This window comes from Physeter macrocephalus, chromosome 21 (assembly GCF_002837175.3).
Source record: "Physeter macrocephalus isolate SW-GA chromosome 21, ASM283717v5, whole genome shotgun sequence".
Classification (NCBI taxonomy): Eukaryota; Metazoa; Chordata; class Mammalia; order Artiodactyla; family Physeteridae; genus Physeter; species Physeter macrocephalus.
Window position 1 is genome coordinate 96,236,386 of NC_041234.1, and position 21,587 is coordinate 96,257,972.

The following is a 21,587-nucleotide window of genomic DNA, read 5'->3' on the forward strand; positions in this document are numbered from 1 at the left end:
CCCAAAATAACTCAGCCAGGATCATAGCACACCAAGAGAAAAACAAAGAACAGAAACCAGTATTCCATTCCCTTCCTCCCCCTACTTTCACTAAAACACAGTCACAGCGCAGCCACTGATTGTCTGAGGCAAAAGGAAACTGACAAGCAGTCTGAATGTTTAGAAAGGTGTGAACCGAAGCGAAGGAAATAAGGACAATGAAATTGGGGCTTCAGTCATGCTTTAGAAATGAAATCATTTCCTGTGTGCCTTGCTCCAGGTCAACATGGAAACCATTTCCTTTGCTTCTGGGAAAAAATGTGTAAAATTCAATGGTTCCTTTTCCCAAACGCACCTCATCAGAGCTACTGATTTCTTTAAAACGTGTGTCAGATGCATTTGGCAAGCCAGATGTGCTCTTCCTCTTCTGCCCCAAGTTGCTCTGATCCCTTTGCGTGGTGAAGTGTGGACACCAGGGGCCTGTAGCAGTGTTACAGTGTGTGACAAGAATGTTCACTTATTCCAGTGCCCCAGTGGGAAGAGATTGCAGTTAATTTACAATTTGCCCCGACTTTAAACAAAACAAAACTTGAAGAAATAAACGTTTTGGAAGGTGAGTTGTTCTCTTTCACCAGAAAGGATACGGTCAGTGTTAGAGCTGAAGAGGCTGGGCTTGTAGTGGGAAAAGTGTGTCTGTAGCCTTGAATTCAGCAGACTTGGATGGGGTCTCAGCTTTGTTCCTCATTAACTGTGTGACCTGGGGCAAGTTATTGAGCCCGTGGCAATCTCCGAATTTCTATATAGGAGGCCCTTCAGGGTGGCATTCTGGTTGGGATCTATCTGGAAACTATGTTTGCATAGCAAGCACACAGTTTTTCCCAGACTTGTTTGGTGACTTTGGGGTGGATTGGTGGAAAAGAGCAGGTAGGTTAAAAGCCCTCTGTGGCCCCTCTTGACATCACCGGTATGCACAATACAAACTAGAATCTGCAGACAGAGACCCAAAGCCACCTTTTTTTTCATTTGTACCACCTAGTAATGCCACCTGAACCTTTGTTAAAAGCAGAAATTTCAGAGGGGGCTAAGTAATTCAGAATAGAAAGCAGATTATAGTTTTTAATGATGTTCTCTTAATTCAAGGTATGATCTAGAGAATAAATTGACCAAATTCTTAAGCAGTAAATAGTCCACAATAAAGTTAGAGGAGGCAAAAATGAGTGAGGGGAAGGCATTTTTGTTGGAAACTCTCACCATTTCCCCCTTTCTTAGTGTCCTGTTCATAGGGCTGGTCTTCTCCAGCCTCTAGGAGGCACCTTATATGATACCAGGAAGCCCACTCTCCTTTTTGGGACGTGAATCCCCTATTCAAACAAAAATTATCCCTTGCTCAAGGGTAACAGAAGCCCTTATAACATCAGTGAACACCTCCATGAGGATCAAGACTATTGATACCAAAAAAGGGGTACAGGATGGATAAGGAAGAAAGACAGTGAAATCAGGGGAGACAGAGGCTGAGAATCCAAAGCTAAATCTAGCCTCTTTTTGACATGTCTGTACAAGGCTAGTCTTATACACACAGTGATGCAAATGGACAATATAGGCATGATGGCAACAGTGGCCAAGAAAAATTAATAAATACATAAAGCTGGACCATTCCCCTTTGAGGAACAATGGAGTACGAAGTAACTAAAACCATCTTCCCCTTACCTTTCTTTCATTCTGCCCTCTCAAATTATTCACTCGGAACACATTGTACACATTTGAGGCATAGAGATGTCACAAGCACCAATACTATCTTCACAAATTATGTAATACTTTGCCTGCAAGCTGACAGTAAATTACTACCATAAAGGGAATTAGCAGACTATGCCTCTGTTGACAATTATGCTTTCAATTTATTGGTCTGTTTTGTGAATGCAGTTAATTCTCAACTATCAACATATTTAAATATGCCTGTTGAATCCTGTCAAAGTGAAAAATTGTGCTCACGTCCAGATCGTGGGAAGAAATGGTCTCATTGTCATTTGTGCTAGTGCCATTATATCAAGGATACTGTGGTCAATTCTGGGGGCCACATTTTAGGAGGGACTTTGAAAAATTAAAAAATATATATGTCTGGGAGATGGCGACCAGAAGGGGAAGGGGATGGCGGGAATTCACGTCATACAAGTAACAAGCGAAGCCCGTTAAAATATTTAGCTTATATAAGAGACAATTAAAAGGTGACACGGTGGTGATGGTCTTCAAGCTGTACATCATGTGGAAAAGAGAGCATAGTTATTCAGTATCACTTCAGAGGGCAGAATTAGGGCCAGTGGGTGGAGCTACAATTTTAACATTCATTCGTTCCACAGATACGTAGTGAGTTTCCTGCGTGCCAGGCATTATGCTCGACAATGGGGAAACAGAGACAAAAACAGACGTAATCCTCACTCTGAAGAAGCTCAGAGTCCACTGAGGATGACCATTATAAGGCAGTAAAATCAGCGCTGCAAACAGTGGAGAAATGGAAGCCGAGAGATTGCCCAATTCAAGCAAAAGGCAGAAGTAGGATTGGAGGGTAGAGAGGCTCTCATGAGAGATGTCAACCCAACAAAAAGAACTTTCTATCCACTTGAACTGTCCCACCATGGAGTAAGCTACTTCCTGAGCCTCTTGTGAGCTAGGGAGTGCCTGACTGCTAGAGGCATCTGAGCAGAGAAGCCATTGCAACACTGGGCGAAAGGCTGAACCAGATGGTTTTTAAGGTCCCTTCTGTCCCTAAAAGTCTGTTACTCTACTGACTCCAACTGGATGTTCTATTGACCAAGTGAATATTCTAATTTAACTCTCAGGGAAGCAGAAAATTTCATTCACCAGGGCTCCCCAGTAGCAGTGTTCTGGCTAATGAGGATTTTAATGTATGAACCTCAACTAAACCACAAAACATAAATTTAAAAGGAAATTTGCTAGATAGCTAGTGGGAAGCAGCCGCATAGCACAGGGAGATCACCTCGCTGCTTTGTGACCACCTAGAGGGGTGGGATAGGGAGGGTGGAAGGGAGATGCAAGAGGGAGGAGATATGGGGATATATGCATACATATAGCTGATTCACTTTGTTATACAGCAGAAACTAACACACCATTGTAAAGCAATTACACTCCAATAAAGATGTTAAAAAAAAAAAGGAAATTTGCCATTCTACCCATTTTTCCTCCACCAACAAAAATTTTTAAATCCAAATCACATGATAATGATCTTTGCTGATGGCAGACCACGGACATTCACCAGGAACATGTCTGAAGATCCAGCTACGTGAATAATACTTGCACATATAATTTCCTCTATCAAATGAAGTAATGTTTCTGTAAATATGGGACTGAAGTAATTTATAGTGCTATTAAATTCTGCCACTAAAACAAATTACGCTTTCTGTACGATAAAAATATGTATTGCTTTTCAGCACTTCCTGTGTGTCAGGCACTGTTCTAAGTGAGATGCTTGTGTTAACTCATGTAATTTCTCTCAATAAACCTTTGAAGTGGACACTTTTTTAAAAAATCATCCCATTTTATGGATGAGGAAATTGAGACACATAGGGGCCAGATCATTTATACACTAGGCAAGTGGGATTATAACACAAGCAGTGTGACTCCATACTCTCAACCACTGCACCATACAGTTACCTTGTACTGACCTGGGTCTACAGAGGAACACTTTTATGCACAGTGACAAGGAGCAACCAACACCATTGCAAAGAAAGCCAAGGGCTGAGTGGTGGGCTGAGTGCCCTCACTAATCACTTGCTTCCACACACCAGCCTCACAGAGCCCAAGATTCAAATTCTCACCTCAACAAAAAAGCAAACTTCTCCATATCATTGACCTTCATGGTCTATCACAAACAGTCAGAACAGTGACTGTGGAATCCATGAATGCTAGTGTGCTACTTTATCTACTGTTTTGGGTTAATCTGTTCCTCCCCCATTCATGTATTTCTCTTTCTGGATTTCATTTGCTAATTATCTAGCCGTTCTAAGAGAATTTCTTATGGCCTCTCTACATAACCATTGTTTACTCCTTCTTAGGTACAAAATGGTGCTCTGTGGGATAAAATAAATGAAACACGGTGGGTTGGAGAAAAATGAATTTGCTGTTACACATCCTGCCCATAATTTTTAAAATTTCTTCCAGATGATTGAGCTAAGATCCAATACCTTTTATTGCCTTCAATATTTCAGCCAAAATAAGACAGACTGCAAAAAAAATGAATGCTAGCGATATTTTTTTCTTTTTTTCTCAATGTTATACTGTCACTTAAATACTAGTTAGGAAGATAAACATTTCAGCTTAATTTTTCTCACCGATGAGCCATTTCTTTTTCCCCTTTCTGACGTCCTTCAGAAATCAGTCATCAACCAGGACCCAATCATTTCTGCCACTAACTAACTTTTCATTTACTGCATTCATTAATATCTGTTGCATGTACACCACACACATTTAAAGTACACACTTCAAGTACTGCCATTTATTCTCCTAGAAATGCATCATTACCTAAAGGAATAAACCTTTTAACCTGTATCAGCAATCAAAGAGCTCAAGTAAATGATGAAGTAAATGAGTCCAAATTATACTACACTCAGAGCAAAATTCATGGACGCCTTTGCCCTTGCCTTATAAATTTATCTTTGGAAGCAATGGCCTATTTGCAAATTGTGTAAGAGACAAATTGTTCCAACCCCCTCTCCCTTTCACTCAGATTTGATTGGGCCAAGATGAAGAAGACAAAATGCCTCTTTGTAAGTGAACAAAGGTACATACCCACCACAGTGTTGTCTATAATAGCAAAAATTTGGAACCGGCCTAAGAGTCCTTCAGTAGGGGATTGGGTAAATAAGGTATGATATATTCGTAGATTAAAATGCCATGCAACCATTACAAAGGAGAAAAAGTATAAAGAGATGCAAGGGAATGATAAAGACCAAATTCAGTATAGAGATTACTTTTGGCCCAGAAGGAGGGGTATGCAATTAGGGAGGATACATAGGCACACTTCAACTAACTTCATAATATTTGACTTCTTAAGTTTCGTGGCAGGTACACAGGTGTTCTTAACATAATTTTTAATATCTTTCTGTGCATCCGAGTTATTTACTACTTTGAAAAATTCTTTGAGCAACTGTATAGGAAATTCCTACTGAAATAAAATAAAGTCATTGAGAATATTTCATTATGATGCTTAGAAATTGTTTCATATGTCAGATGAGGATAATGTGATGTGAAATGAGCATAAATGTCAATGGGTGAGATTTCATTTCAATCTTAGGAGGTCTTGATTATTAGGAGGAAAGTTATTAGTGTGGACATCAAAGGCAGGCTAAGTGGCAAAAAACCAAACAAACCATGGATTATAAAACATATATCCCTAGTGGTTTAGCTGAGAAAGATCCAATGATCATTTTTTTAAATTACATTTTATTGGAATATAGTTGATTTACAATGTTGTGTTAGTTTCAGGTGTACAGCAAAATGATTCAATTATACATATAAATGTAAAGCAATTATACTCCAATAAAGATGTTAAAAAAATTATACATATACATACATCCATTCTTTTTTTTAAGATTCTTTTCCCATACAGGCCATTACAGAGTACTGAGTAGAGTTCCCTGTGCTATACAGCAGGTTCTTGTTAGCTATCTATTTTATATATAGTAATGTGTATATGTCAATCCCAATCTCCCAATTTATCCCTCCCCCCCTTTCCCTGTTGGTAAACATAAGTTTGTTTTCTAATGAACCTATTTACAGAAAAGAAAGATCCAATGATCTTTAGAGTAACTTCAGCTCTAGAATTCTACAGTGCTATAAAATTAGTGCTGGTAGCCATTTTCACCAACCTTCTGATATCTTTGACCCAGAATCTTGCTGTCACCCTGATCAGGCCTAAGGTCAGTTATTAAATATATCTTGAGTACCTACCATGCATCAGGCATTATGCTGGATTCCAAGAGGGCTACCAAAATGAATCAGGCATGGGCTTGTCCTCAAAATCACCCAGAAACATGGAGAAGACAGACCCATAGCCAACTCACCTCAATGCAATTTAGTAAAAGCTCTATAGCAAACGTACGAACAAAGTACTTTGGGAGAATAGCTGAGGAAGCACTTCTGTGGGGACAGAGGTGAGTCAAGAAAGATTTCACAGAAGACATGATATTCATTCTGGATCTTGGAGGGTGAATAGGGATAATTCAGGCAGAAGCAAAAGCATAACCAGAGGTAGAAGACATGCAAATGTGTGGCATATTTCAGTGAACAGTGAGTAGTCCATTGTGACTGGCTCCTAGGAGAGTAGTCAAGATCATAAAGACTCTTGAATATCATACGTAAGAGTTTGGATTTTGGCCTGTAGCTATCAGGGAACTATCGGAGAATTTTAAAGAATGAAGTAACTTGATGAGATTCACATTTGGAAGGATCACTGGAGGATAAATTGAAGAGAGAGGTGAGGCTGGGAGACCAGTTAGGAGGCAATGCAGTCTAGACCAAAAACTGAGGAGAGCCTGCCCCAGGACAACGGTAATGAGAATGAAAAGACGACAAAATGACAGACCCTACAGGCATTTCTATGTTAGAATAAACATGGCATAATGAGAGACTGAAGAAAGAATAAAAACCAAACTTTCTAGCTTGGATGTTAGGTAGTTTGCTGATGAATTTAGAAGGAGAACCAGGCTGTACAAGGAAGACAGTAAGTTCGGTTTGGAAATGTTTAATCTGAAAGTGTCTCTAGGTCCATCAGGTGAAGATGTCCATCAGCACGGCTTGTTTGCTATCTCCCCAAACCATATCCTGAATCCAACCTTTTCCCTCTGCCTCCATTGCTCCCAGCCTAGTCCAAGTCACAACCATCTCTCCCCTGGTTCATTAGGATAGCCTCCTAACCAATCTCCTTGCTTCCCCTCTGGCCCACCTCATAGTCTAGTCTCCATACAGCAGCTAGAGTAATGCTTTAAATTTTTAAATCTGATCTTTTCACACTCCTCCTCAAATCCTCCAATGGTTTCCTATCACATGTAGAACAAATCCAAACTTTTTACCATGACCTACAGGGCCCTACAAGATCTCACCTCTGATTATCCTTCTCAGCTCTTTGCCTACCTTTCTCCCTTTTGTTCATTTGGCTTCAGCCATATTGGCTTTTTTTCCTGTTCTTTAGGCAAATCCAGCACATTTCTTCTCAGTGAATAATTTCAGTGACTCAGTGAGGATCTGATTGCCATAAACACAATGCTTAATTTCCATGGTGATAGTTCTGGGAGTGCAAATAATTCTGGAATTATTTGAGCAGGTCCAAGGAAGCCTCAAGAAAGACACAATGCAGCTGGCCAAAGTCCAGAGAAGAGCAGCTAAATAAACAATCCAAAAAGCTGAGGTAGAGGCCAGAAAGCGCCATAAAAGGATGCTTGAAAACATGGCATGTGTTTATAGTTTCTACCAGGCTATCTCACTTCTGGTCAAAGATTCTTTCTAATTTTTCTCGAGGGTTTTCATTCCTAAGGATCTAGCTCCCATCTCGATTGTAAGTCATGGGGTCACTGAGACCATGCTTCCTTTATATTCTCCAAAATGCCTAACATAGACCTGTAAGTATTTAGTACACATTCTAAGGACCACCTGAACTGAATTGAAATTTAATGGAATTAAATTCAAAAAGCTAACGATGAGGGAAACTTGGCATGGTACAAAAAACTAACAGTTTGGAGGGTTTGACCTCAATCTGAATTGAGGGAAGGACTCTCATATTCTTCACGCCCCCCAGCAGAGTGGTTTGTATATAGCAGGTGCTCAATAAGTATTTGTTGAAAGGATGGATGAAAGACTAAATATGTTAATGAAAGCTCAAGCAGTAGTGATAGAAAATGATGCTCCAATGACAGGAAGCAGTTTTTTTCATTCTGTCCTTGTCGTATAACAGGGATGCCATGCTTATTTCTAGACACTCCAATTTAAGAGAGAGACTGCTAGCTAGAACCCCATGGGAGGAAGACCCATGGGGTTCTATGAGGCTTCCGGGAATAGTATTAGATATCAGTGGAGTTTAACCTGATGAAGAGATGAAGAGGGGCCATAGCAACAACCTTGCAATATCTGAAGGACCCTCATGTAGAAGAAGGAACAGAATTACTTTGCATAGCTCTAGTGGATAGTAGTAAAGGGTAGGCGTCATAGAGAAACAAATTTCAGGTCAGAATAAGGAAGTACTTTCTTACAATAATTAATGCCCCATACTGGAGTAGGCGAACTAAAATGGTTGTACACTCCCTTCCAATAGCCGTTTTTTGTTTTGTTTTGTTTTTCAGGCAGTAAAGGGTAATCACATAGCAGGATAGCGTACGAGTGATTTCTGAATTGAGAGAAAGATTGAACTAAGAAAGTGTTTTTCAAAGTGTTGCAACCCATTATTGGAGCCATAAAATCAATGTAGTGGGTCCTGACTGGCATTTTTCTAAGTGAATTCAAATAGAATAGAAGATATCAGAGAGCATCACGCATAGCAAAGATGAGTGTGGTTTTGAGAAACCTATTTTGGAACCATGTTTACAGACGTATGAATGTACTTACTGGGTTGCAGTGTAACGTGCTCTTCTTACTGTGGATGGCAATCAAAACTATTTGAAAACCACTGCACTGAGCCCTCTTCCTCTTTTAATATCTGGTAGCTCTAAGAATCCTCATCTCTGTTGCAGAGATCCAAGATTGCTGTCTATGAGAAAATGTGGTCTTACATGAAATCAGCAGAGCCATCTGTGTTTACCAAAACAACAGCAGACGGAGTGGCCCGAGTGCGGAAGTCCAAGGGAAAGTTCGCCTTCCTGCTGGAGTCAACCATGAATGAGTACATTGAGCAGAGAAAACCGTGTGATACGATGAAAGTTGGTGGAAATCTGGATTCCAAAGGCTATGGTGTGGCAACCCCTAAAGGCTCAGCATTAAGGTGGGTGGAATAATATAACAATATCCGTGTTGTTATAGTATTCCACCTACCCTGATGCATTTTGTTGTCATTTTCTTTCTTGTGGATTTTGAGGTAACTTTTAAAAGTTTAAAATCTACAATATTCCATGGAGTTAAATAAGACGGTAAATTATGGTTTCATCTATTTAATGCATCCATTTTTTTTTTAATGTTCTCTCTGTGTTGTCCTCTCTGACTGTTTGTTGCTGTTTTAATTTTACAGTTCAACGGCTTTTTCAATTTAAATGGTAAAAGCCAAGTTATGGTGCCATATGTGACGAATGTTAATTGCATGGATGTGGTGTTCTTGTTACTTTCTTTATCAAAGACAATCTCCCCATCCCGCACACTTCAGTTTTGAGCAAATGTTATCCTCCATGCCACCTTCCAATATTGAACCCTGTATTTGCTGTACAGACATTTTTATAGCTCCACGTTCTGTGAAATTTAGCCAATTTGTCCTCTTGTGCTCCTTTTTATACGTTAACGATTTCCTAAGCATTTGTGCATTTTCTTACAAGTTATGTTTTATCGTTTCAAGAAATGCTGTTAACCTGGCAGTATTAAAACTGAATGAGCAAGGCCTCTTGGACAAATTGAAAAACAAATGGTGGTACGACAAAGGAGAGTGCGGCAGCGGGGGAGGTGATTCCAAGGTCAGCCCCAGTGAGAAAGTGATGGGTAACTCAATGCCAAACCAAGTAAGCAGCAGCTCTGCACAGTGCGGGCTCAGCGCCCCGTCCCCATGCTCTGCTGGACAGAGCCATTGAATTGAAAAACAAATGGTGGTACGACAAAGGAGAGTGCGGCAGCGGGGGCGGTGACTCCAAGGTCAGCCTCAATGTCACCACAACCGGGTACCCTTAGTGACGAGTAATCGGCAAGACTGTTATCTTATTATTGAGGAGAGAGCACAAGACTCACACATAGAGTGGAATGACCAGGTTATTCCCCTGCCTGGCAGCTTTGGGACCTGGAAAGGCTCCAGGGCACCGCCCGCATTTTTGATCTAACTTGGGTCCCTTCTTAAACTCCCAGACAGAGGCTCCCCATCCTCACCCCTTCCCTCCCCTCACACACCAGACCTCTTGCCTTATGAAGGCCTTGGTGTAGGTTTCAACGCCCTAGGCTTTCCAGGGCCCGAGGCTCTCCTTAAGACTGTCCCCACCTGCCTCAGATGAGTGGTGTGAGATATCAAATCCATCTACTGAAAAGTCAGGTTACAGCCCTTTTTCCCCTAAGGCATGATGGTATGATGGTTGCTCACAGTGGCTGGTTGGCTTCTTCAATCATGTGTATGAGTGATGAGACGTTGCTCTCTATATGTGATGGCCTATTTAAGCTGGCCCCACTCAACTTGAAAGCCAAAGAACAAGCTCAGTTTCAAGTTAAATGGGGTCTTTCTTCAATAAGTCACCACATATATAGACTTTACAAAGATATTTTGTATATTTAACCCAGCGCGTCACCCGATACTCTATGTGTATGAATCCCTGATGTGGCTTCTCCTTAGCTGTGTTCTTAGTTCAGGTAGGTCTAATGGTTATCCAGGCTGCCGTTGTGAGAAAAACCATCTTACTTGGCATTCCTTTGGCTCCTTAATGCTCTTCGGGGCTAGAAAGAACGAACAGCCTTCAACCAAGCAACAAGAAATAGGGGCAAGCTCAGAAGCCACAATACCAAATGATGGAAAGACACGTTGGGTAAGTACAGGAGAGGCCCTGAAAACAGAATCCTCCATGGCCCAAAGGGCATGAGAATTATATTGAAGCATGTAAGCTCGGCTCTTGTACGACCAAGATACCATGGGCGTCTTAAGGTGAAGCATAGTGTTTCGCCATCAGAGACCAACAGACAGGCAAGCCGAAACTTTTCTCCTTCAGAGACAATGGTTACACCCCGGCTCCTCTCTTTCTCTCTCCACTCCTCAGGACCCTGACGGAAAAGTTAGTTTGCCAGTCTGCAGGATAATATGGGTTTGGAAACACAGAGCACTTTCCAAGAAATAAATTTAAAAATGACTTTCTTCAGGACATAATCTGACCAAGCACTGGCGAGGTCTTTTATTGTAAAACCTTGATTAACCAGAGCTCACCTAACCAGTACCCCAACTAACTGAATTCCCCCCCCCCCACTTCAGTACTCCACGTTGATGAGAAAGCAGCAGTAGTACCAAAAAAAGAAGACTGCAAGGAGTTGATTTTTTTTTCGATCACTTGCCAAGAGATGACCTATGGTTGGGTCACACTCAGCTCTGTCTCCTCTCTCTTCTCTCCATCTGGATTGACCCTCAAACATTAGAGGCCGCTTGCCTGAGGCAAGAAAGTGGATACAAGCATTTTGAGGAAAAAAAAGTGTGATTAACCAAGAATGAGACAAAATGAGTATTCTTATTGAAAATTCCATCCATCCCTTATGGATTCCAATTAATCAAGGTTTTACTATGTGTCAAAAACCAGTAACTTCCTCTCCCACCAGTGTGAACTGATGCCATTGACTTGGCTCATTTGAGTTTTGTAGTGGCTCACCTGATGCCTAGAGTATTTCGAACCTTCTTCCTGGTCTTTTTTCTCATATTATTATCAGGCCACGGAGAACCTAATTATATCATTCAAGTGAGTTGCAGAGTGAAAAATTGAGCTGGATTGGATACATGGCTGTCACGAATTCATCATTCATACCCAGCATGGTTAAAAAGGAGCCATGGACTGTATCAAGATGACTCTAAAACAACCACAGGATGCCAACTGCGCAGAAGTTTTCAAATAACCAGATGTTTGATGTTCCATAAACAAACAAAAAACCCTGCACACATCTGGCTGAATTTTTACTTTTCACCCAGATATTTCCAGCTAATACTGCTGCAAAATTATCAAGTAACTTTGTTGCCAGCCCCAGGATTTCCAGATTATCTGATTTTTGATATGCAAATAGAAAAATATTTCAGTAGATCCTAGATATTTCCAACTTCTTTGACCATAGTGCTGCTTGCCAGGCATCTTTCAAATCACTTTTTTTTTTGTCGTTCCTCCAGACAACCTTTTGAAATAAGTCGACCCCTTTCTCAACTATGGATAATAGTATGATCAGTGTTGCATATCCAACAATTGCTTGTTCCGTTTCTGGATTGCCAAGGAGCTTGCCTTTATCTCCTTCCTTCTTGCTACCTGCAGTTTTCTGAGAGTGAGGGGGCGAGAGATGAACTTGAATCTGTGTCACCACTATTTAGTGGTGATGCCAAAACCAAATCAATGGAGAAGGTACAAAAGGCAGTGGAACCTCATTTTTTGGAGCCCTCTAATTTATAATTTGAGATAAACTGGACAGGGACCAGTCTACAGTCTAAGAGAGGTCAAGAGAGGTTTGTTAAGCAAATGAAGAGTTTAGACTAGACTGCCAGTTGAATTTTTCCTTAAGAGAACAAACCTTTTTCAAATGTCGGAAGCATTGTTTTAGATATAATCATATTCATTACAAATGTATCTGCTAAAGCAGTTCTCACGAGGACCTCCACTAAGGCAATGTTTTATAGTGAGTTTGAATTACAAAACAGACTTAAAGTAATGAAACTGTCATTCTTCGAACCTATTTTGTAATTCAGGACTTTCTTCTTCAGATAATCCTTCCCCTCTGTTAGTCCAAATCAGTGAGTTTTAACTGTGTTAGTAAAATGGCTTGAGAATTACATTTCTTTACTGTATTCCATCCCCAGTTAACATGACAATTGACAAACAGACCATCATTTCATAGAGAAAGTGAGACCCAGAGATGGTGGTGACTTTGAGAAGGTCACACAGCTAATGCTGTCACAAATCTCTGCTGACTTTCAGGGTCACCTCTGGTGATAATATTGTAGACAGCAATTTATCACATCTACCCATCCAATGAGCAATGTGAATCTGATTGCATGTGATATATTTCCATAAAAATCAGGTTTATTCTCAACTACCTTGGTTACAAGGCAAATAGCATATTTAAGCCATTCCAGCCCTCAGTACTGATGACTAAAAATGACAATAGTCACAAAGCCTGACATTTATGAGTGCTTTTACTTTTTCAAAAACGCTTCTACACCTATTAACTCTGAGACCAGGAGACAAAGAAAAGCATGTATTACTTATCTCTCTCTCTCTCTCCCCGCCTCCCCCCCTCCCCCTCCCCCTCCCTCTCTCTCTCTTTCTCCCCTGCAATCTTTAAATAACGATAAACAGGCAAATTATGTTAAATTGTTGACTTTTCCCCCCTGACATGAGACATTGCACATTCTAAGCCTTTTCTCAAAATGTTACTATTCAATGGAAGAAACAAGCGATGATCAGGCTGTTTTAAATGTGCACTCGCTTAAGCTAATGAAATTGAGTTTTTTTATTTTTCTGATACAATGAATAAAGACAAGGTCAGTCACCAAGGTAGCCCCTGCACCAGACCTACAGGTTAGAACTAAAATACTGCTTGGTTTTACCAATTTCCTAAACCTGGGCTAATTGGGCCTAAACAAATCAGACTTGATCCTTCCATGATGGACTATAAATGCACAGGCAAGGATCATGGAAATTAGAGCTGTGGTTTGGGAATTTTTAAGCTGCAAACCACCCTTCTGTGTTAGTGCTTTATTACATTGTGTGTGCAAATGCAGTAATTAAGAGCCAATAGTTTGTTTCAGCGATAAACCCCAATCACCAGGGGTTTGTGACACAGCCAGTGAAAGTCTGTCGCTGTAAATCACAGCAGAATGGAGATTCAGCTGCTGAAATTACCACATCAGCCTCCCTCCCCAGCTGCTTGTCCCCTCAAACTTTCAAATTCTTCTGATACCCCCACCCACCCTGCTTCATTCCCTTAAACTGGGGTAAAGGGCACCAGCTTAGCTTCCCCATGCAACCTTACCTTACCTGAAGGGGGCTGGTCAATGAAACAATCTATTTGTGATGGGTGATAAGGCATTATAAACTCTACCCCACATCACCCTAGAATCGTCCTGGTTTTAGTTCTATCCAGGGATTTAAATCGACTTCCAGTGTGCATATTTTCCAAGGTGAAAATCAGCACACTTTGCGTGCTTTGGGGGACATTGGAACAGAATGTTTAAAGGAGACCATTCTGAACTACTTGACTGCAACGAGAGTTGCCTTAACTTGTAAGGCCTATAGGCAAGTAAGGGATAAGGATAGGATATGAACTTAAACTTCCATTAATTAAATAAATGGTTGGATGACCGTTATGATTTATAGAGTATTGATAGAGAAATGCAGTTTTATTATCTTCACAAATATATAGGAACTAGAATAAACTAACCAATGTGATGCTAGGAAAGAACTTAAGGAACTTGTTTTAGTAAATTCCAAAAATGGCTTGCAATTAAAATTAGTTGTGCTTCCTTTCACATGGGTGCTTTTAAAGTACCTAAAAAGAGTTTGTTCTCTTAAGAAATTCAAACATGTTCCTCCTCCCTATCACTAACAATTTTTTTTTTTTTAATTCCATACATTTGCTTAGCAAGTGTCCTATTCAGAGATAGAAAAAAAATTATACTTTAGGACAGCACATTTCCAAATGTCCTCGGCTTCTGTCTGGTGGTACAGAGATGAATGATGTGGTACTGTGTTTCCTATATATATAAATGAGATCCTCAGTTTTGTGTGTATTTCTTCTTCTTCCATGTATGTCTACAATTCTCCTCTCCTATGCCACCATCTCTTAACCACTTCTCTTCCACACCCAGAATTCTTTGACATTCTTGGGCCTTGGGTAATTGATGTGAATCTGCATCTGTCTTTTACCTGCAACAAGATGGACCTTTTATTGGCAGGAGCCATCCCTAAAGGTAGACATTTTGGATACCCAGGGTTAAGATGGATCCCAGTGACTATTGACACTGCTATGTGTGTAGTCAAGAATCATTACAGATTGATGGCACTTCCTGGGTCTTAGAAGAAGTTCCTGTGAATCACCGAGACTGGTTTGGGATCAAGGAGTAGGGTGAGTATATTATGCTCTTCGTTGGTTTGCATGTCTCTATGCTGGTGCCGCCTCCTGGAAGTATGAAGAAACTGACAGTTATCTTTCCTGATAGTGACTAAATTTGCTCCTTGAACTTACTCAGGTTTTCTTCCCAAGAGCAAACCCTCACTTTCTTTCAAGTGGCTGCTTCAAACAAGGGACCTTTTTGCCTTAAGAACTGAACCAGTCCAGGGGCTACCAAAACCATTGATTTTACCAGATGGTGTTAAAGAATAAATTCTACCACCAGGAAAAAAAAATTGTAATCCAGAAAGAAAATATTTTTTAAAATTAATCCATTCTAGTGAATTTTTTTTTGAAATTGACTGTGTGGCCTTAACGTGGTTTCTATGATTAGGATGTGATTATTTGCCTTTGGTATTATCCCGATAACTTGAATGTGTTTCTTATTGACAAATAATGAGCAAATGTCCAACACCAGAGCTACAGAAAGGGCAGCAGGACTGAAAAGCCTGAAGGTAAGAATGCTGTTGAACAATTGCCAAGAAGAAAGACACCGCTGCAGTACACAGTTAAATGGTACATGTCTGTGCCCTTTCTGCCCCTCTAAGACCAAATCATTTGGTTTCCTTTCATTTGGAAAGAAGATTATAGAACTACACTCTCTGAAAGGTAGGACAGCCACGGAAAAGAAACACAAAAGATTTGAAATGATTGAAATACATTCGATGAGGGTGGGAATTGAGGTTGGTGGAACAGGGTGGGGGCAGATTTCCTTTATGGAGAACAACTGAAATCCATTCTCTTTTGACTTCCTAGAGAGCGGTATAGCATCTGGCCCTTGGCACATGAGGCAAATCTCCATTTGTCAAAGGTGGCAAAAGTGTGGTCCAAGTGCTAGATTCACCATAAAGCTTACTTTCATCTGGCTTTGAAGCAAAGATTTCTCAAAATATAGACCTAAGACAATAGCATATGTTACATTAAAAAAAGAGAGAGAGAGAGAGAGAGAGGGAGAGACTGACTCTGCTAGTGTGTCTTGTCTAGCACCACTGCTGGAAATGCAGAGAAGTGGATGCTAGCATGCGAGCTGGAAGAGGGTGGCATGTACCCTGGAGCAGCAACCAGAAGTCAGCTTTCAGATCTGATATATAGACCCCCATTTGTTGCAATCTATTGGAGTGTAAGCTAAGACTGATTATTTTTCCATGGGTCATGGTCAACAGAGGGCTATTGGGGGGAAAATAGGATGCTGGCACCCATCAGATTAAACTCTCAATGAATATTTTGCCTAGAATCAGGAGAATGAACTAGATGTCTTCAGAAACATTTGTCACGTGACTTTCTGATAAAGATCGGTTTCTGTCCTTCTCAATCTATGCCTCTCTTTCTCAGTACCATCGGGATGAACTAAAGAAAATACGCTTGTATGTGATAAAACCCAACGAAATGTGATAGTTTGAATTTTTAATGGATCTCAAAACAGAGTTTTCAAGTGAATCATATGAATTATGTACTTGGGAAATTATCTGTGGCCGCATCTTAAACAAAACTGGCTTCTCCAGAAGCTTAGCATCTTCCCTGAGCCCCTTCTCCCTGTCAGGGACAAACTGAGTAAGAAGTCTTCCCAGACAAATTGGGTTATGTGAGACAGTCCACAACCCATAATGGTTTAGGTTTCCTGTTCTAGAGGGAGAGATTGGACAAAGGTCCAGTTTGGCAGAAATCCATCAGTGAAACTCACAACTGGTGTAATCAAGGGATCTATCACTTTGAATTTGAGAGGTTATCATTTGGAAATGCCCTGGCTTTATCCACATATCTCCAAGTGACTTTGGGGGTTGCTTCTCTAGCACAGATGCTCATCAATAGGTTTCAATCACTAGCATTGTTGGGCCCTCAGTAAAATAACTCACAGCTTTCAACTCCTAATGTTATATGCATGCATTATTGAATTTGCTCTTTGCACTTATATTAAATTATGATCTCATTAGCAAGGAGTTAAATAGGTTTGAGCTACATTTGTGAACTACATGATATAAATACTGTCTCCGAGGAAGCGTCTAGCAGCTAAGCACTGCACAACTCTGCAAATCGTTGTAGCTGCCCCTGTGGAATGAGGGTCACTTGGGCGGCCAGGGTCCAGTATGGCCAGCAGTCATATGTGCCTGCTCCCAGGTTGTGGAGAAAGCTCAGGCTGATCCAAGGGTAGAAAGATTAAAATAACTTAAACCTTCATTCTCCTAGAATGCTGCATCCAGAAACCCCTGTGAAAAGAAATCGATAAAGCTTCTTTAAAGGGGTCCAGATACTAATGTAGTCTAGGGCATATTCTGAACTTCCACAGCCTCCAACAGCTACTGTAGAGAGGTAAATCCCTTTACTACACATATCCCAAGGTAACCTATGGAAAAGAATATAAAGGACTGTAGAATAAATCCTTTCATCCAACAAAGAATCTTCTCTTGCTTGCTTATCAATTGGCTTCAACTTAATAAATCAAGCCCTGCCTGGGCAGAGATGTCTGTAACTGCCTTCCTGCCTGAAAAGGCTAGGGAAGCAAGTGAGCAATTCGGAAAGGTGACTTGTCACCATGAAAACCTGAAATATCTTCAGTAGAAAAGCCAGTGAAAGATGGCTTTTCTCCCTCCACTGGGCCGAAGATAATTTTTAGAAGTTGTTCCAAAAAAATCACTAGGTACCAAGAAACAAATGCAGTAACTTAGAGTGAGCTTTGGATGAAGCATAGAGTGAGGGATGGGCTTCCAGCTTAGCTTGTGATAAGTTTCTGTTATCATCATTCAGATATTGTGTTCTTAGAGCAAGTTTCTAATTAACTATGCAAATACACCATCCTTGCTCGCATATTTCTTTTACTTCTCTGTGATCTCCTTGTCTTTCCCTCCATGACCTACATATTTACACATATATCCATCCCTCCTAAGGGCACCATTGATGATCTCTCGGCATCATTTATTAAACAGACACTTGCTCTTTAGGTGTCCCTGCTCAGAAAGGAGAAGTGAAGCCATGTAGAGCAGAATATAGCCCACATTCTCTCAGATCAATCGTACTACACCATGGATTCCTATATTTTTCAGGCCCAGAACAATATCCATAGTACAACTCCTTATGTCAACCCTTCTAGGATCACCATATGGAGGAATCAACTTGGTCGTTAATTCACGAGGCCATTTTTTTTTTCTTTTCCACTATGGGAAAACTCAGCACCCTCACGCCACTCTGTCCACATTTCTCTCTTCATAAAGAAAGAATCCAACGTGGCTCCAAACTACCTATTTTAGGTATTTCCTGAAATCAAATTGAAAAATCAATTGGACAGTTCTTTTGAAATATATCAACATTTTTCGTTTTCGTTTTTTTTTTTTTTTTAATAAGCAGTTTCTACTTTCACAGGGGGAAAAAAAAGTGGTCTTCTTATCCTAAAACTGTCTTCATATGTAACACTGGCCATCACTAAGATGACATTGAACTTTGCAATGGCTGTTAAATAGGTTTGAGCTACATTTGTGAACTACATGATATAAATACTGTCTCCGAGGAAGCGTCTAGCAGCTAAGCACTGCACAACTCTGCAAATCGTTGTAGCTGCCCCTGTGGAATGAGGGTCACTTGGGCGGCCAGGGTCCAGTATGGCCAGCAGTCATATGTGCCTGCTCCCAGGTTGTGGAGAAAGCTCAGGCTGATCCAAGGGTAGAAAGATTAAAATAACTTAAACCTTCATTCTCCTAGAATGCTGCATCCAGAAACCCCTGTGAAAAGAAATCGATAAAGCTTCTTTAAAGGGGTCCAGATACTAATGTAGTCTAGGGCATATTCTGAACTTCCACAGCCTCCAACAGCTACTGTAGAGAGGTAAATCCCTTTACTACACATATCCCAAGGTAACCTATGGAAAAGAATATAAAGGACTGTAGAATAAATCCTTTCATCCAACAAAGAATCTTCTCTTGCTTGCTTATCAATTGGCTTCAACTTAATAAATCAAGCCCTGCCTGGGCAGAGATGTCTGTAACTGCCTTCCTGCCTGAAAAGGCTAGGGAAGCAAGTGAGCAATTCGGAAAGGTGACTTGTCACCATGAAAACCTGAAATATCTTCAGTAGAAAAGCCAGTGAAAGATGGCTTTTCTCCCTCCACTGGGCCGAAGATAATTTTTAGAAGTTGTTCCAAAAAAATCACTAGGTACCAAGAAACAAATGCAGTAACTTAGAGTGAGCTTTGGATGAAGCATAGAGTGAGGGATGGGCTTCCAGCTTAGCTTGTGATAAGTTTCTGTTATCATCATTCAGATATTGTGTTCTTAGAGCAAGTTTCTAATTAACTATGCAAATACACCATCCTTGCTCGCATATTTCTTTTACTTCTCTGTGATCTCCTTGTCTTTCCCTCCATGACCTACATATTTACACATATATCCATCCCTCCTAAGGGCACCATTGATGATCTCTCGGCATCATTTATTAAACAGACACTTGCTCTTTAGGTGTCCCTGCTCAGAAAGGAGAAGTGAAGCCATGTAGAGCAGAATATAGCCCACATTCTCTCAGATCAATCGTACTACACCATGGATTCCTATATTTTTCAGGCCCAGAACAATATCCATAGTACAACTCCTTATGTCAACCCTTCTAGGATCACCATATGGAGGAATCAACTTGGTCGTTAATTCACGAGGCCATTTTTTTTTTCTTTTCCACTATGGGAAAACTCAGCACCCTCACGCCACTCTGTCCACATTTCTCTCTTCATAAAGAAAGAATCCAACGTGGCTCCAAACTACCTATTTTAGGTATTTCCTGAAATCAAATTGAAAAATCAATTGGACAGTTCTTTTGAAATATATCAACATTTTTCGTTTTTTTTTTTTAATAAGCAGTTTCTACTTTCACAGGGGGAAAAAAAAATGGTCTTCTTATCCTAAAACTGTCTTCATATGTAACACTGGCCATCACTAAGATGACATTGAACTTTGCAATGGCTGGTTCATAGCTCCCAGGAACGAGCTGGGAACCTAGACAACCGCCACCCAGGGCTGGATGCCCTGGATTAATGAGCTCAGTGCTTTGTCGCTGAGTTGTTGCCAGGTGTGGATGGCAGAGATAAGCAGAAATTTGTATCAGCCAGTTATGTTTTCTTCAAAAACAGAACTCATTTTCAAGGCATTATGAATTACATTACTATCCCAATTAAAAAAAAAAAAATAGATGCTACTCCATAACTGTTGCCAGCACTCAGGAAGAGTCATCCTGCCACAGGTCTGTGCTACCTTCACATACTGTTAACTGACTATCTAGTTCACATTCGCTCTCATCCTCTCCATCTGATCAACAATCCATATACATTTTTATGACATGGGTGCAATTTACACCCTTTACATAGGAGAAGTTTACACCCTTTCCGCCCTGAACATTTTTTAAACGAAATGGAACAAAGAGTTGGAGTTTGGAAACAGTTACTCTTTGCTTCCTTTCCCATTTCTCAGGAAGCTTTGTATTTTAACAAGGAATGCTGCTCAAACTTAAAGGTGTGAAATTCTCATGATGGAATTTCAGGCACCAGTGAGGAAAATATCTGTGGACAGCGGGATGTTCCCAGACCCCCTGAAATTACATCACAAAGCCCTCCTGTTCTCTCCCTAAGCTTTCCAACCTGTGTTTTTGTCTTACGAGGGCTCTACTCAGCAAAACGTCCATAGCAAGCCCTTCAGAGGGGAGGATGCCTGCCTAATTTCCATGATAGGAATCTGACCTACTTCGTTTAATTCTTTCTTTTCTCTACTGACGTGAGTACAGTAAATATTTCTGACTTATAATTCTCTCAGGTACCAGTTAAGGGCCTACAGTAATCGCTCTGAAACATTCCCCTGGAGACGTATTGCTGCATCACAGTGAAAGGCCCCAGCTGCTAGATATGCCCTTGCTAGGCGGAGTATGGTGATCCCTAAAGAAAAAATTCATTATGAACATCCAAGCCCTAAGAACGAAAACAATGAGGACTGCTACCCCTTTTTTGTGTGTTCCATTGGAGAATGTACAGTACTGAGTCGGATGCATGTTAATTTGCCTTCTGGCCTGCCCCATAATTTGCTGTGCAGTTTTGAGCAGATTACTTAACCTATCTGTGCCTCAATTTCTTTACTTATAGAGACCATAAATTTACCTTCTTAACGTGATTATTAAACTTGACCAATAATAATAATAATTGTATTATGTGTGAAGTACTAGGCTGAAAAACAAAATGCTAAAAGAGAGTTTTCTAATCAAGTATTTATTGAGAGAACTATTCTAAGTGGAGAATACAAATACATAAGTCAAGTTCCCTCCCCTTGAGAAACACAGCCTAGAGGGAGACACAAGACCTGGGCCCAAATAATAAGGCAAGGTAGAAGAGGAAGGAGGGAGAGAAATATTGGGTGAGGAGCAAAAATGGCATCATGAGAAAAGTGACATTTAAAATGACCCGATGTCCACCTAATTCCACTTCCTTTAAAATACCAAATTGTGTGTGTGTGTGTGTGTGCGTGTGTGTTGGGAGGAGGGTGTCAATACATTTGGTTGATTTGAATTGAGTTTGGCAATACATCCAGTAAGGTACAGTAAGAGAGAAAATTATGTGGATAAAAGCA

At 40.5% G+C, this 21,587-nt stretch overlaps 1 protein-coding gene across 2 annotated transcripts in view; it reads left to right on the plus strand.

The window, feature by feature from the left end:
- GRIA3 (glutamate ionotropic receptor AMPA type subunit 3) overlaps positions 1–21,587 on the plus strand; it is a 290,818-nt gene that overhangs the window by 262,367 nt on the left and 6,864 nt on the right. Inside the window, exons 13-14 of one of the 2 annotated variants that reach the window (XM_024128094.3) lie at positions 8,712–8,959; positions 9,521–9,635. In XM_024128094.3, the coding sequence (XP_023983862.1) occupies positions 8,712–8,959; positions 9,521–9,635 (363 nt within the window). The remainder of the gene's footprint in view (positions 1–8,711; positions 8,960–9,520; positions 9,636–21,587) is intronic. The other variant, XM_024128093.3, reaches the window with a different exon arrangement.